Source organism: Cervus canadensis, chromosome 4 (genome assembly GCF_019320065.1).
Source record: "Cervus canadensis isolate Bull #8, Minnesota chromosome 4, ASM1932006v1, whole genome shotgun sequence".
Lineage (NCBI taxonomy): Eukaryota > Metazoa > Chordata > Mammalia > Artiodactyla > Cervidae > Cervus > Cervus canadensis.
In genome coordinates, this window is record NC_057389.1 from 68906410 (window position 1) to 68919553 (window position 13144).

Sequence of the window (13144 nt, forward strand, 5' to 3'; positions counted from 1 at the left end):
GGACCTTGTGCCTTGGGCCTCTCTCCCACCTGAGCATCCTCTGGCCTCATCGTCCCCAGCCCTGCCCCAGCTCCTTGCCAGCTTTTAACTAAGAAAAATGTCTTCTTTTGCCCCATTCCCTTCCCCCTCAGCCACAGGTTTGGCCTGCCATACTTTTTAAAAGTTTGAATTAGTTGCTATCATTTAAAAATTAACCAATTTTAAAAAATTAACCAATTTCACTCAAGAATCCAGAATTCTAGTTTCTTTTGAAAAATCAGAAGACCTGGTAACACTAGGCCCACACTCCTGCATGGTGACAACCAGCCAGAGCTGGGCTCAGCTGCTCCCTCTGTAGGGCTTGCACACTGATCTCTGCAGTTTTAACCCTCCTGATGGCCCTAGCCACCCACATCAGTGGCCTGGCTTCTGAACTGTATCTCTGCATGAGGCAGTCCAAAGGGAGGAGCTTGCAGATCTCAGCACACAGAAGAGGGCAGGGCAGGGCAGGGCAAGCAGTAAGGCAGGGTGGAGAGTCCCAGTTGGGAGCCATGTCCCAGCCTCTCTCCATCACTGTTTATTGCTGGTAGCATCCCAGGCACCCTGTGTGTGTCCTGTCCTGGCTCAAGCCTGCCTTTGGGAGCCAGGCTGCTGCAAACGTGTGGCTGGCTGGCCACTGCTTCAGGCCACTCCATGTCCTACTGGAGCTGGGCCTGGGCCAAGGCTTTGTCCTGGGCTTGAGTAGCAGCGTGGCCTATAGGCACAAGCCTCCTTACTGTCCAGCCAACTCAGCTGAACGTGCACCACGGAGTGGCGGCCTTGTCACAGTCCAACAGGATGTTGAGCACAGTGCAGGGGGCCCCGCCCACAGACAGGGCTGTACGGGAATCCACGCGGTACTTCACAGTGCTCAGGCCTCCTTCCCGGTCCACCTTGAACTGCTCCTGAGAAGGAAGGGGGGAGAGAGCATGTACTCAGGGTTTGGTAGGTGCCAACTGTCCACTGATCCCCCATGATCTCGTCATCAGAGGTCCTATGATCCCCACAGAGGGGAAAGGGAAGCTGAGAGACAGAAAGTCTACTGCCCATGGCTCCACATCCCCATCAGCAGGAGAGCAGGGGTTTTCTAGTTCAACTAATCTGGCTCTGAGAGAAGAGGCTATGGGAGAGATGCTGACTCCTGTGTCCCAGGTCTGCCTGGGATTCTGGCACCTTCAGTTGAGTCTTGTCCCCGCCTCACCTGACACACATAGCCCAAATGGCCTCTGATGTCTTGGCTGACCCACAAGGCCCGGGGCCATGGCAGCCACCAGAGAAGGGCCCTGTGCCCAAGCAGCATGCCCACAATGACCTGGGCCACGCAGGGGAGGATGGGACCATTTGGGCACGATGAGAACTTGCTGAAAAGCCTGGGCCCGCTGGTTCCCTATATACCACATACCTACCCTGATCAAGGGACTGGCCAGCACCTGTCCACCCCTGATCAATGGACCGACCAGCACCTGTCCACTCTGATCAAGAGATCAGCCATCACCTGTTTTTGAGCCGCAATGCGCTTCTGGTCTCTCTTCCTCCAGGCTGGGTCGTGCAGGTGGCGGAATGTCTTGTACCCAGTTGTGATACCCGAAGGGCGGAAAAGCTAAGGAGGCCAAAGGAAGCTGGATCAGGCTGCCTCTCCTGGAGCCCTGGCCCTCACCATGAGGCGACAGCCCATAGGCAGGGGCCTGTATTTCCATTCTTTAAGAGGTGTGTGCTAGTCGGGGGCAGGGCTGGGATTGGAACCAGGGGTGCCATCTCCCAGTCCCAGGAACTTCATCTGAGGGCAGAGAGGAACCTCAAGACTGCCATGATGGCCGAGGAAGTGGCGGGTTGGGGGGTGGGGGGAGCATTACCTGGAGTCCAGCTCCTTTGATGCGCCGGTAGAACTCGTCGTCTTCTCGGCCCCAGCCCCAGAAGCGGTTGGACATTCCGTTGCACTGACGCAAAGACAGGTAGTGTCATTTGCCCCATCCTCCCAGGGATGCTCTTTGGTCTTCTACTTGGGGGTCCCAAGTCCAAGTGGGGCCAGGACAGGCCCCCTTTCCTCCTCCTCCCCCAAAGCTATGAATGGACACTCAGATGCTTTTGGTTCTTACAACCTCTGTGGTACCAGTGGGAAACAGTCAGCATACCCCAGTTCCTCTGCCTGTTCTAATGGGGCCTTGGATTTGTGTGAGATGAACAGTTTCTCAAAAATGTCTGACTGCTGGGAGGGGACCTCTGAAGAGCTGATGATGGGCACAGTGCCAGCTCCTGCTCTATTTCTGCCTGGTCCCCTACTCCCATTTCTCCTGAGCGTCTCTCTGCCCTTGTCTCTTCCTCTGTATGGGAGAGAGACGGTGTCTGAAGTCAGAGGGCAGACATTTATTTTTGCCATGACTTCTGGCTTCATTCACATTAAGCTGGCTTCAGCCACAGATTGAACAGAGGAGCAAGAGATGGGGGTCTAAGCCACTCAGTTCTTCCCACCCCACCATCCCACTCCCACCCCTACCACAGTGACGGATTCAGGGATTAGCCATGACCCAAGGCAGGACAATCAAGAGCCAGCGTGCAGCTGCTGTGGGACTGCTGTCTGGGCTGTTGGAAAAGGGAGCTCCATTTTCCACTGGACTTGGGCCTAGACAGATGCAGGTTGCAGCGACAGCCACTACATTGCATCCCAAATGTCTGAAAGTAAATCCAGTCTAGAGAAGGCAGAGCTGAGAGATGGAAAGTGAAATGGTGTTCTGTCTGATAGGCTGAGCAGACTTTTCCATTTTGAGAAGCAAAGAACAGGGCTTCTGAAGCTAGTTCACATGGAGGGGTTCTGTTACTGAGGCAGAAACCCTCCCTAACTGGCTTGCTTGGTCCTGCTCCTCTTTCATGCCTCTGGCTAGCCCTGGGCTCCCCTGCTGGCCCTAGGAAAGATACTCCATCTACTGGGCCCCAGAAGTGCCACTCCTCTGGCCAAAGCCCCCATCCAGGTAGGTGTTGCCTGACTCTGAGCAGAGCAGGCATGCCAGGCCTCACCAGCTGGTAGTGCTGCTTGGAAAGCAGCAGGATGCCACCAACGTAGGTCTTGTAGTGGTAGAGTGGGTGGAGCTCCGGGGAGGCCACGTGGAAGGGCCCAGCCTCTGGGAAGCCATAGTCCAGTTCCTCATTGAGAGGGAGCAGGTCCACATCGTGCATGGCAATGTAGTCTGTGCTGTTGCCGCTTTCCAGGAAGCCCACGTTGATGAGTGCTGCCCGGTTGAACCTGTGCAGGGCGCCAAAGCTGGGCATGGGGGCAGTGAGCTTGCTCTCCCCCAGCTTCTACGTGAGAGCCTGTCCTCCACAGCAACCAGCCCCAGTACTCATGCTGCCCTCCAGCCCGAGGCCAACTTCACTACAGGGCTGCCCAGCTGCCCCTGCACTCATCTAACGAATGTTTACTGAGCACCTACTATGTCCCAGAAACTGTTCAGAGCACGTGAGAAATCAAAGCCCTGCCCTCAAGGCGCTGACATTCTAATAAGACAAAAAAGAAAACTTGAGTAAACATGCAACAAGCCAGTGACTGGTAAATGTTGAGAAGAATAGTAAAGCAATGTGAGAAGAATAAAACACACTGGCAGGCAGGGGCTGTCCTTTTAGAAGAAGTGGTCAAGGAGAGCCAGTGTAACAGAGTGATATGTGAGCAGAAGCCTGAAGGCCTGAGGGAATGAGCCCTGTGGAAATCAGGGGAATGGGGCTCTAAGCAGAGGGGAAAATGACTCCCAAGGCTGGAGGCTGGAGCAGTCAGCAATGTGGTCAAGCAGAGTGAGCAAGGTTTTAGGGAATGAGGTCAGAGGGTGACAGGTCTCTGAAGGACATGGGCTTGGCCCTAGATGAGATGGTGAACCACTGAAGGGCTAAGAGTGAAGGCATCATGTGCAGTGGCTCAGTGTTTAATAGGCTCACTCTAGCTGGTATGATGAGAAGAGCCTGGAAGGTGAGGGGTGGAAGCAGGGAGACAGGTTAAGAGGCTGCTCTAGTAATTTAGGCATGAACTGATGATGCCTTAACTCAGGTAGCAGTGGGGATGACAGGAGGGCAGATGCTAGCCGCACTGTGCTGGTGGACTAGACGTGTTGTGTGAGGGAGCAGGAGTGGAGCCAGCACCTTCTGGCCTGAGCAGCTGGGAGTGTGGAGTTTCCATCTCCTAAAATGAGGAAGAGGGCAGGAGAAGCAGATCAGGGGTGGGTGGGAAATCAGGGATTCAGCTGTAGTCAAGTCAGGTCAGGAGAAAGGAGAGGTCAGGTCAGGAGGAAGGCAGAGAACACTGGGAGGATCGTGGACTAAAGGACCTGGCGGGTTCCAAGAACTGCTGGAGTGTGTTCCCCAGTGGGAGCAAGCTGGAGGAAAAGGAGGTGGGGGTGGGCTGTGCAATGCATGGATTGTGATCATAGAGGGGAGCAGTTTTTGGTGAGGGCAAGGATTTTAAACTAATGCCAGATTTTGAACAACCTTAAAGCCATGCCCTTGACCCTTCTCTTTCCCTAATCCCTGCAGCTAATCCACCAGCAAGCCCTGTCTGCACTTCCTCCACAATGCTTCTCTCCACCGTGTCTGCCACGATGGCAGTGAGGGCAACGCCTGCCCAACAGGTCTCTCGCTCCCCTTCTTGTCCTGCTATGGCCTAGTACACAAATAGCAGCCACAGGGACCTTTGTAAAATGGAAACCAGATCCAATGCCTCCCCAGTCCCAAACTCTCCCCCCAAATTCCCATCACACCCAGTGAGAGGGGTCGAGCACCTCCCACCCTTCCACTGCTGCCCGGGTGGCCTTTCACGGGCCTGGGCTACCTGGTACTGGACTGCTGTCGGGAAAGGGAGCAGGCAAGGGAGACCAGGGCGAGGTGAGGCCCAGGTGAGCGGGTGCCAGCCTGGAGGTGGTCCCTACCTGAAATGATCCACCTGGTTGAGCACGTAGATGTGGTGCTGGATCTTCTTCCTGCTCAAGAAGCGGTGCATGTGGGGCACAAAGACCAGGAGCTCCTCGAAGCGTTCTCGAAAGGGCACCAGCACTGCCAGGCGGTGGGGGCCCCACGACTCATCTTCTTCCCAGTGCTCACGAGGTGGCTCTGGCGGGCAGGCCCGGGATGGGCCTGGGGTCTCCTGTCCTTGTCCCCTGGCTGCCCAGGCTACGTCCCCAGAGCAGCTGAGCTGCAGCCAGAGCAGGGAGAGGAAGCCCAGTAAGAGACAGCCAACAAAGAGGTGGAAGACGGAACATTTCCGGGGGAGGCCACTGGGAATCAACCTGGACCTGGGACAAGAACAAGAAGCGGGTCAGAAGGGCAAGGTGAGCCAAGGTCCTTTAACACACCCTTCTCTGGCTTCCCCCAAGTAAGGCACATGTGACTGGTCGGCCCCAAGCGCTTCGGAGTTAGTGCAGAAGCAACTTTAGTGCTTTTGTTTGTGCTGCTACCATACATCAGAATCCTGCTTACAGCTCTAGGTTCAGCCTGAGTCACCCCACCTCCAGGAGGCCCTCCAAACACTCGCAGGTCTCGGAGCTGCCCCACCTGCCTGATGCTCTCTTACTTTTTGTGCCTGAGTCCAGATAAGACCAAGAGCTGCTCGAGGACAGGGAAGAGACTCCTTGTCCCTTGCACTTGCCCCTCCCCAAGACAACATTTCATGTTCAGAGCCGAAGGTGGAAGCCCACCTTAGAGACCCTACGCACTGCCTTCTACCTGTTTCCCTGCAGGTTCACCCTCATCAGAAAGCTTGGCTTCATCCTACTTCTCAGACCAGAAAGCTCCCCCAAAGAAAGAAGCTGTCAGTGAAAAGACCACTGTTTACTCTGGGAAGAACAGGTCTGTCCTCAAACCAACGTGAGGCCCAAACCAGCAAAGGCAATTCACAGAATGCATCTCAAAGCTTCAGTCCAGGGCAGCTCATGTGACAAAAGATGAGAAACAGAAGAGGGAAAGAAAACTGAGGGCCGGGAACAGCACCCAGGCACCTTTTAGAAGCTGGAAGACCAGCAGAATGTCTTACACTCTGAGGTAGTGCTGGGAAAAACAAAGAAATGAATGGAATTCATCTGGTTTCTTTGCTCCTCTCTCTGGAAGTTCCTGAGGGCAGTGAAGGAACTAAGGAATCCAAGAAAATCGCAGCTTCCTGTCTTCTGAAATAATCAGCAAAGCAATTTACTTTATAACCTCTGAGAATTATCAATTAGCTACCAGAGCATATAGATTCTACCTCCTAAGTACCCTTCGTTCTTCCCTCACACACTGCCTATCTTTTAGTTCAAGTTTCACCTGGTCCTTGCCCTGTTCAGACCCCTTCAAATCTCATGGATGATCTTCCTGTTTACAAGATAATGGGCAAACTCTGTGATCTGACAGTCAAATCCCTCTGTAACCTGGCCCCATCTCCAGTTGCTCCCTGCCACTCACCCAGTGCTACACACTGAGCAATTCAGCTTCTCCACTCACCGTATTCCTTCCGGCTCTAGCCCTCACAGAGTCTGCTGCTTCTGCCTAAAATGACTTTCCTTATTTCATCTGCCTGGAAGCACCCCATTGATCCTTCAAGGCCAAACTCCAATGCCATGGCCAGCACTGTCCCCCCTACTCCCACATACACAACAGACTGAGATACATACTCCCTCCTTTGTGTTCCTGGAGTACCTGGTACTGCCCTCCTTGAAGCAATTAAGAGTTTTGAAATCACCTGTGTCCCTGCCTGTCTTCACAGGTAATCAGATTCATAGCCGTGTACTTAGCACAATTCATACAGCAGAGGGCTTGCTAAGTGAGTTACAGGAAGGGATCAAGCATTCAGGGCATGCTGGTCACACACTAAAGCCAGACCAACTCCTGTCTCTCTCCAGAGGCACAACTGCCAACTGGAAGCAACCCTGAAGCCAGGCCCAGGTCCCACACACAGCAGAGAGGGAGTGTGGCAAGACAACCTTGCAGGACTTCTGACTTACCCCCCATTGTCATGTGGTGGGGGTTTCCGCTGGGGAGGAGCAGAGGCCAATCCTGCTATTGGCCTGGGAAGGCTGGAACCTCTATAGATTCTCCCTCTGGGCTCTTGCTGGGGGCGGGGTAGAGACCGGGGAGATGGACATGAGGAAATATCCCACCTTGGGGAGAAGAAGCAGTGACCGTTATCCAGGGGTGTGGCATGGATTGGGCCCTCCATGCACTTTCACCTTCTGTCCCCTCGGTCCAGCTTTCCCTTCCTACTAGGATCACATTCCCACAGACACTCTCTTCCTGTGCTGCAAGGGCCCAAATCACTGAACAACTGAATTCAGAACTGAATCCCATTTCCTCAGGACAGTGAACACTGACAATTGCTCCTGGTGACACCTGGTGGTAAGTTCCAGATCTGCAGTCTCAGCAGCTACCAGGCCCAGGGCACCCTGTTTCTGGTGGTGGGGAGGCAGAGTAGATGAGGTTTTGTCTCCTTCACCAATATGTGTCCAAGGCTAATAAGAGGGTGATTCAAACCCAGACAGGCTGCTTCCAGAGCCAACACTCTTAATTGCTACCTCAGTATGCATCTGTTGCATGGATCTTTGTACCCCTGTGTCAAAAGCATGAAGTGATACCAGTGAAGTTTTGTGGAATATGGCTGTCTTCCTAAAATTCTTAGGAAGAAATTAGGAAATGGAAATTCTCCATAACCTTTCCTTTCTTCCCTCACACAAACCTTAGTGACAGGTTTGAATACTCAGCTGCTCTGATTACAGCACCTCCAAACTGCAAAAGTAACTGGAAGATAACTGGCACCTTCTCTGTGCCAAGCATAGTGTCAAGATGTCAATATATGTGTAATCTCCTTTATATCTTCATATAGACCTGCAGAATAGATATGATGATCCCTGTTTCAGAGATGGAAGAGCTGAGGAGGAAGATTAATTTGGCTCTGGTCACAAGGCTATTAAAGAGGATCCCATCCAGGCCTAAATCCAGAGTCTAGGCTTTCTACTATATTCCTGTCTTCTTACTTCAACACCAAGTCTGAAAAATTCCCAAAGATAAAAGAGTTGTGCCCACTATATACCAGTCTTTGGGCACCTTTGGGCAAACTTGACAGACATACAGGGAAAGAGGTGTCATTCACCAGGTGTAGAGCCACTACCATGTGTTCTGAGAAGACTTGAGGGTACACCTCAAGACTGAAGTCTGGGCGTCCCTTCCAATCTTAATGGCCAAACAGCTCATCCCCATTCTGCTTTAGTGACAACCACTAACTAAGGTCTGGGTCAACCCCACACCTAACACACGGGGCAGGCCACATTCAAGTACAGCTGCACCGGAAATGAACTAATGCTAAGTCTGAGGAGAACTCAGTCCCAGTCAGGCAGTGGGCAGCAAGGCAGAGCACAGAGCTTCTGTCTGGTGTATTCTTCTGGGGGGTCAGCAAAGAATGGGGAAGCACAAGTGTAGGGTCTGAGTCTACAGGCATGTGATGGGGGAGGCAGAGGCCAGAGAAACGAAACACAGACCTTCTGAAACCAGGGACAGACAAGAGATCCACTGAGAAAGGTCAACGGACTCTAAGACCCGCATAACAACTGAAGTCAGTGGAAAAACACAGAGACTCATAACGAGAGAGACTCGCACTGAGGGACAGAAACTCACAAAGGGAAATCAAAGGAGAAATACAGACCTGCTGAGTGACGGAGACTGGTAGAACCAGAGACGCAGAGAGAAACAGAAACCCAAATACAGAGAGAGACCCCCAAGGAGAAACACAGACCCTCAAAGAGCCCCGCAGAAACGGAGTCACAACGGCCTCGGGCTCCTAGATTCCTCGCGGTGGCCCGGAAAGAACTGGCACCCGGGAGGACGAGGACCGGGCCAGCCGCCGAGCTCACCTGCCGTCCTCCCAGGGCAGTTGCGCCGCTTTCCTCCGGGAGGGGAACATCGTTGGAGGCGGCGGCGGCACATGGGGACAGAGCTCCCAAGCCGGGCCAGCCCGGCCTCCCTGGCCTACGCGGCGCCTCCGCCTCCCGCCCCGCCTAAGCCCGTCCGCCCCGCCCCTTGGTCCGTTGAGTCCGTTGCTCCGTCTACGCCGTCTGCTCCCCGAAGCTGTGGTGTCAAAGGTTCCGCATCCGAAGGAAGACGTGAACGCGCAACCGCCTGAACTGGTAACTTCCTTCCGGGGATCGCTGGAGGTCTCAAGAGGTTGAGGCCCCGGAGAGCGCTCAAGTCAACAGGCTGGGACTGGATTTAAACTCCAGACTTCCAAACCAGCGCCCTGGGATAATCCGCATCTTCCTCCTCTTCCCAAGGGAAGGCGGGGAGCGCGTCTGAGTAGTCCTGCCGTCACCCCAAGTGCATTCTTTGTCCGCAACAAGCTTGGAGGTGGGCAGGGCCAAGCTCCAGGCTGTCTTGCGTTCAGCCTACTACCCCAAGTAGTAGTTTGGAGACTGGTATTAAAGACAGATTGGCTGGATTTGAAACCTGACTCTCCTAGTTTGGTTGTGTTTTGGGGCAAGACACAATCAGCTTATGTTTCCTCACCTGAGTATATCAATGGTTCCTGATATATATGATTGCTGTGAGGATTAAATGGGAAATGCACACACTTGGTACAGTGATGGACACAATAATCAATGCTATATAAATGACAGCTGTCATCCAGGGGAGGAGTATTCGTGGAGCTGAGTTGAGAACTGAAGAAGGGAGTAAAATTGATCTTCCCATATTGGCCTTATCAACAGTGGGATCTTAGCCCCTGCCTGGGCCAGCTTTCCACCTAGGAAAAGAGAATGGGAAAGTTATTAGACTTGATCTCCTCTGTTCTTCCAGGCAAACGTTAAGGTTTCTAATAAATAGCTAATAACATCCATTGAGTTCTTACTATGTGCCAGTCATTTTTCCAAATTCTTTACTACTGCTATCTCTGTCTTTATGTGTATTGTACTTATTCCCTCTTTAACAAGTGAACTAAGGCATGAAGAGGTAGTTCAGAATATAAGACCAGATAGTTTGGTTGCACAGTCTTTGATCTCAACTACTATTTCTGAGAGGACTTCACTATGTGTAGGAAATTAATCGTTCCCAGCAGCCCCTTTTCTCCCTTTAACCTAGCATACAACCCACTGGTCCCTCCCTTCTGAGCTCGCCCAGCTCACCATCAGTTCACTCAGTCGTGTCCGACTCTTTGCAACCCCATGAATCGCAGCATGCCAAGCCTCCCTGTCCATCACAAACTCCCGGAGTTTACTCAAACTCATGCCCATCGAGTTGGTGATGCCGTTCAGCCATCTCATCCTCTGTCATCCCCTTCTCCTCCTGCCCCTAACCCCTCCCAGCATCAGGATCTTTTCCAACGAGTCAGCTCATTGCATGAGGTGGCTAAAGTATTGGAGTTTCAGCTTCAGCATCAGTCCTTCCAATGAACACCCAGGACTTATCTCCTTCAGGATGGACTGGTTGGATCTCCTTGCAGTCCAAGGGACTCTCAAGAGTCTTCTCCAACACCATAGTTCAAAAGCATCAATTTTTCGGCACTCAGCTTTCTTCACAGTCCAATTCTCACATCCATACATGACCACTGGAAAAACCATAGCCTTGACCAGATGGACCTTTGTTGGCAAAGTAATGTCTCTGCTTTTTAATATGCTATCTAGGTTGGTCATAACTTTCCTTCCAGGGAGTAAGCATCTTTTAATTTCATGGCTGCAATCACCATCTGCAGTGATTTTGGAGCCCCAAAAAATAAAGTCTGACACTGTTTCCACTGTCTCTCCATCTATTTCCCATGAGGTAATGGGACCAGATGCCATGATCTTAGTTTTCTGAATGTTAAGCTTTAAGCCAACTTTTTCACTCTCCTCTTTCACGTTCACCAAGAGGCTTTTTAGTTCCTCTTCTCTTTCTGCCATAAGGGTGGTGTCATCTGCATATCTGAAGTTACTGATATTTCTCCCAACAATCTTGATTCCAGCTTGTGCTTCTTCCAGCCCAGCATTTCTCATGATGTACTCTGCATATAAGTTAAATAAGCAGGGTGACAATATATAGCCTTGACCTACTCCTTTTCCTATTTGGAACTAGTCTGTTGTTCCATGTCCAGTTCTAACTGTTGCTTCCTGACCTGCATACAGGTTTCTCAAGAGGCAGGTCAGGTGGTCTGGTATTCCCATCTCTTTCAGAATTTTCCACAGTTTATTGTGATCCACACAGTCAAAGGCTTTGGCATAGTCAATAAAGCAGAAATAGATGTTTTTCTGGAACTCTCTTGCTTTTTCGATGATCCAGCGGATATTGGCAATTTGATCTCTGGTTCCTCTGCCTTTTCTAAAACCAGCTTGAACATCTGGAAGTTCATGGTTCACGTATTGCTGAAGCCTGGCTTGGAGAATTTTGAGCATTACTTTACTAGCGTGTGAGATGAATGCAATTGTGCGGTAGTTTGAGCATTCTTTGGGCATTGCCTTCTTTAGGATTGGAATGAAAACTGACCTTTTCCAGTCCTGTGGCCACTGCTGAGTTTTCCAAATTTGCTGGCATATTGAGTGCAGCACTTTCACAGCATCATCTTTCAGGATTTGAAATAGCTCAACTGGAATTCCATCATCTCCACTAGCTTTGTTCGTAGTGAAGCTTTCTAAGGCCCACTTGACTTCACATTCCAGGACGTCTGGCTCTAGGTGAGTGATCACACCATGGTGATTATCTGGGTCGTGAAAATCTTTTTTGTACAGTTCTTCTGTGTATTCTTGCCACCTCTTCTTAATATCTTCTGCTTCTGTTAAGTCCATACCATTTCTGTCCTTTATTGAGCCCATTTTTGCATGAAATGTTCCCTTGGTATCTCTAATTTTCTTGAAGAGATCTCTAGTCTTTCCCATTCTGTTGTTTTCCTCTATTTCTTTGCATTGATCACTGAGGAAGGCTTTCTTATCTCTCCTGGCTATTCTTTGGAACTCTGCATTCAAATGGGAATATCTTTCCTTTTCTCCTTTGCTTTTCACTTCTCTTCGTTTCACAGCTATTTGTAAGGCCTGCTCAGACAACCATTTTGCCTTTTTGCATTTCTTTTCCATGGGGATGGTCTTGATCCCTGTCTCCTGTACAATGTCACGAACCTCTGTAAAACCTTGACAAATCCAGCCTTGATTTAGCTGATGACAAAGGCAAGGGTGACCCCTGCAGAAACCAATCAGGTAAGGCCAATGATGGAAACTGGGAGATGGGACCGGCTTGGAAAGCACAAGCTCACCTTAAGGGGACTGTTCAATCCAGCTAATTGTTGTCATCTCAGAATGAAGGCCCTCTAGTATTAGATGTACCTCAAGAAATCAGATTTCATGTAAAAATCCAAATTAATAATTTTTTAAATAATTTTATTTTTTGACTGTGTTGGGCCTTTGTTGTTCTTTGACCTGTCATCTGGTTGCTATAATAAGCGGGAGCTACTCTAGCTCTCATTGCAGTGGCCTCTCTTGTTCTGAGCACAGGCTCTAGGGCTCCTGGGCTCTAGGGTACAGGCTGAATAGTTGTAGCACGTGGGGTTAGTTGCTCCTTGGCAAGTGGAACCTTCCCAGATCAGGGGTCAAACCCATGTTTCTTGTATTGACAGGCAAATTCTTCACCACTGAGCCACAGGGAAGCCCCTTAACTAATTTTAAACTATGACATCCAGTCATGTTGATAATTAGGACCCTTAATATGATGGGATGAGAATGACACTTTCTTTCTGTGCTCTCTTAAAAACCCAGGGCCCCAGTCTAATCATGAGAAAAACATCAGAGCAATTGCAATTCAGAGAAATTCTACAAAATACCTGACCAGTACTCCTGAAAACTGTGAGGTCAATAAACAAGGAAAGTCTGAGAAACTGTCACAGCCAAGAATGACCCAAGGAGAAAAGACAACTAAATGTAACAATGGTATCTCCTGAGTTCTTGGAACAAAAAAGACACAAGTTAACAACTAAGGAAATCTGCATGAAGCATGGACTATCCCTATTGGTTCACCCTAGAGAAATGGCAACCCACTCCAGTATTCTTGCCTGGGAAATCCCTGGTGGTCTTATATAACTGTAATGACTGAGCACACCCCTTTTGGTTACTTCATTTTTAACAAACATACCATACTACTGCATGATGTTAATAAAAAGGTTAACTATCATCACAGTTTTTCA

At 50.5% G+C, this 13144-nt stretch overlaps 1 protein-coding gene across 6 annotated transcripts; it reads right to left on the reverse strand.

The window, feature by feature from the left end:
* Window positions 1-229: 229 nt before the first annotated feature.
* Window positions 230-9035, reverse strand: B4GALT7 (beta-1,4-galactosyltransferase 7). 6 transcript variants are annotated; one of them, XM_043465743.1, is made up of 7 exons: window positions 8865-9031; window positions 6966-7121; window positions 4923-5285; window positions 3031-3274; window positions 1872-1955; window positions 1514-1618; window positions 230-923 (listed from the first exon to the last, which is right to left on the reverse strand). In XM_043465743.1, the coding sequence occupies exons 1-7, from the start codon at window positions 8912-8914 to the stop codon at window positions 768-770; spliced, it is 1158 nt and encodes a 385-aa protein (XP_043321678.1). In that variant the 5' UTR covers window positions 8915-9031; the 3' UTR covers window positions 230-767. The 6 variants fall into 6 exon arrangements, with proteins under 6 accessions (XP_043321678.1, XP_043321679.1, XP_043321682.1 ...); XM_043465744.1 differs by having other exon boundaries at window positions 3031-3256; window positions 8865-9029; XM_043465747.1 differs by lacking the exon at window positions 6966-7121 and having other exon boundaries at window positions 3031-3256; window positions 8865-9034.
* Window positions 9036-13144: the final 4109 nt, after the last annotated feature.

Excerpts from the sequence above, each read along its gene's own strand:
- B4GALT7 (XM_043465743.1), bottom strand. The coding sequence starts at position 8,914 with ATGTTCCCCTCCCGGAGGAAAGCGGCGCAACTGCCCTGGGAGGACGGC. Across the intron at positions 7,122-8,864 it reads CTGCCCTGGGAGGACGGCAG|GTGGGATATTTCCTCATGTC; the intron begins GTGAGCTCGGCG and ends CTTCTCCCCAAG. Across the intron at positions 3,275-4,922 it reads AACCAGGTGGATCATTTCAG|CTTTGGCGCCCTGCACAGGT; the intron begins GTAGGGACCACC and ends CCCCATGCCCAG.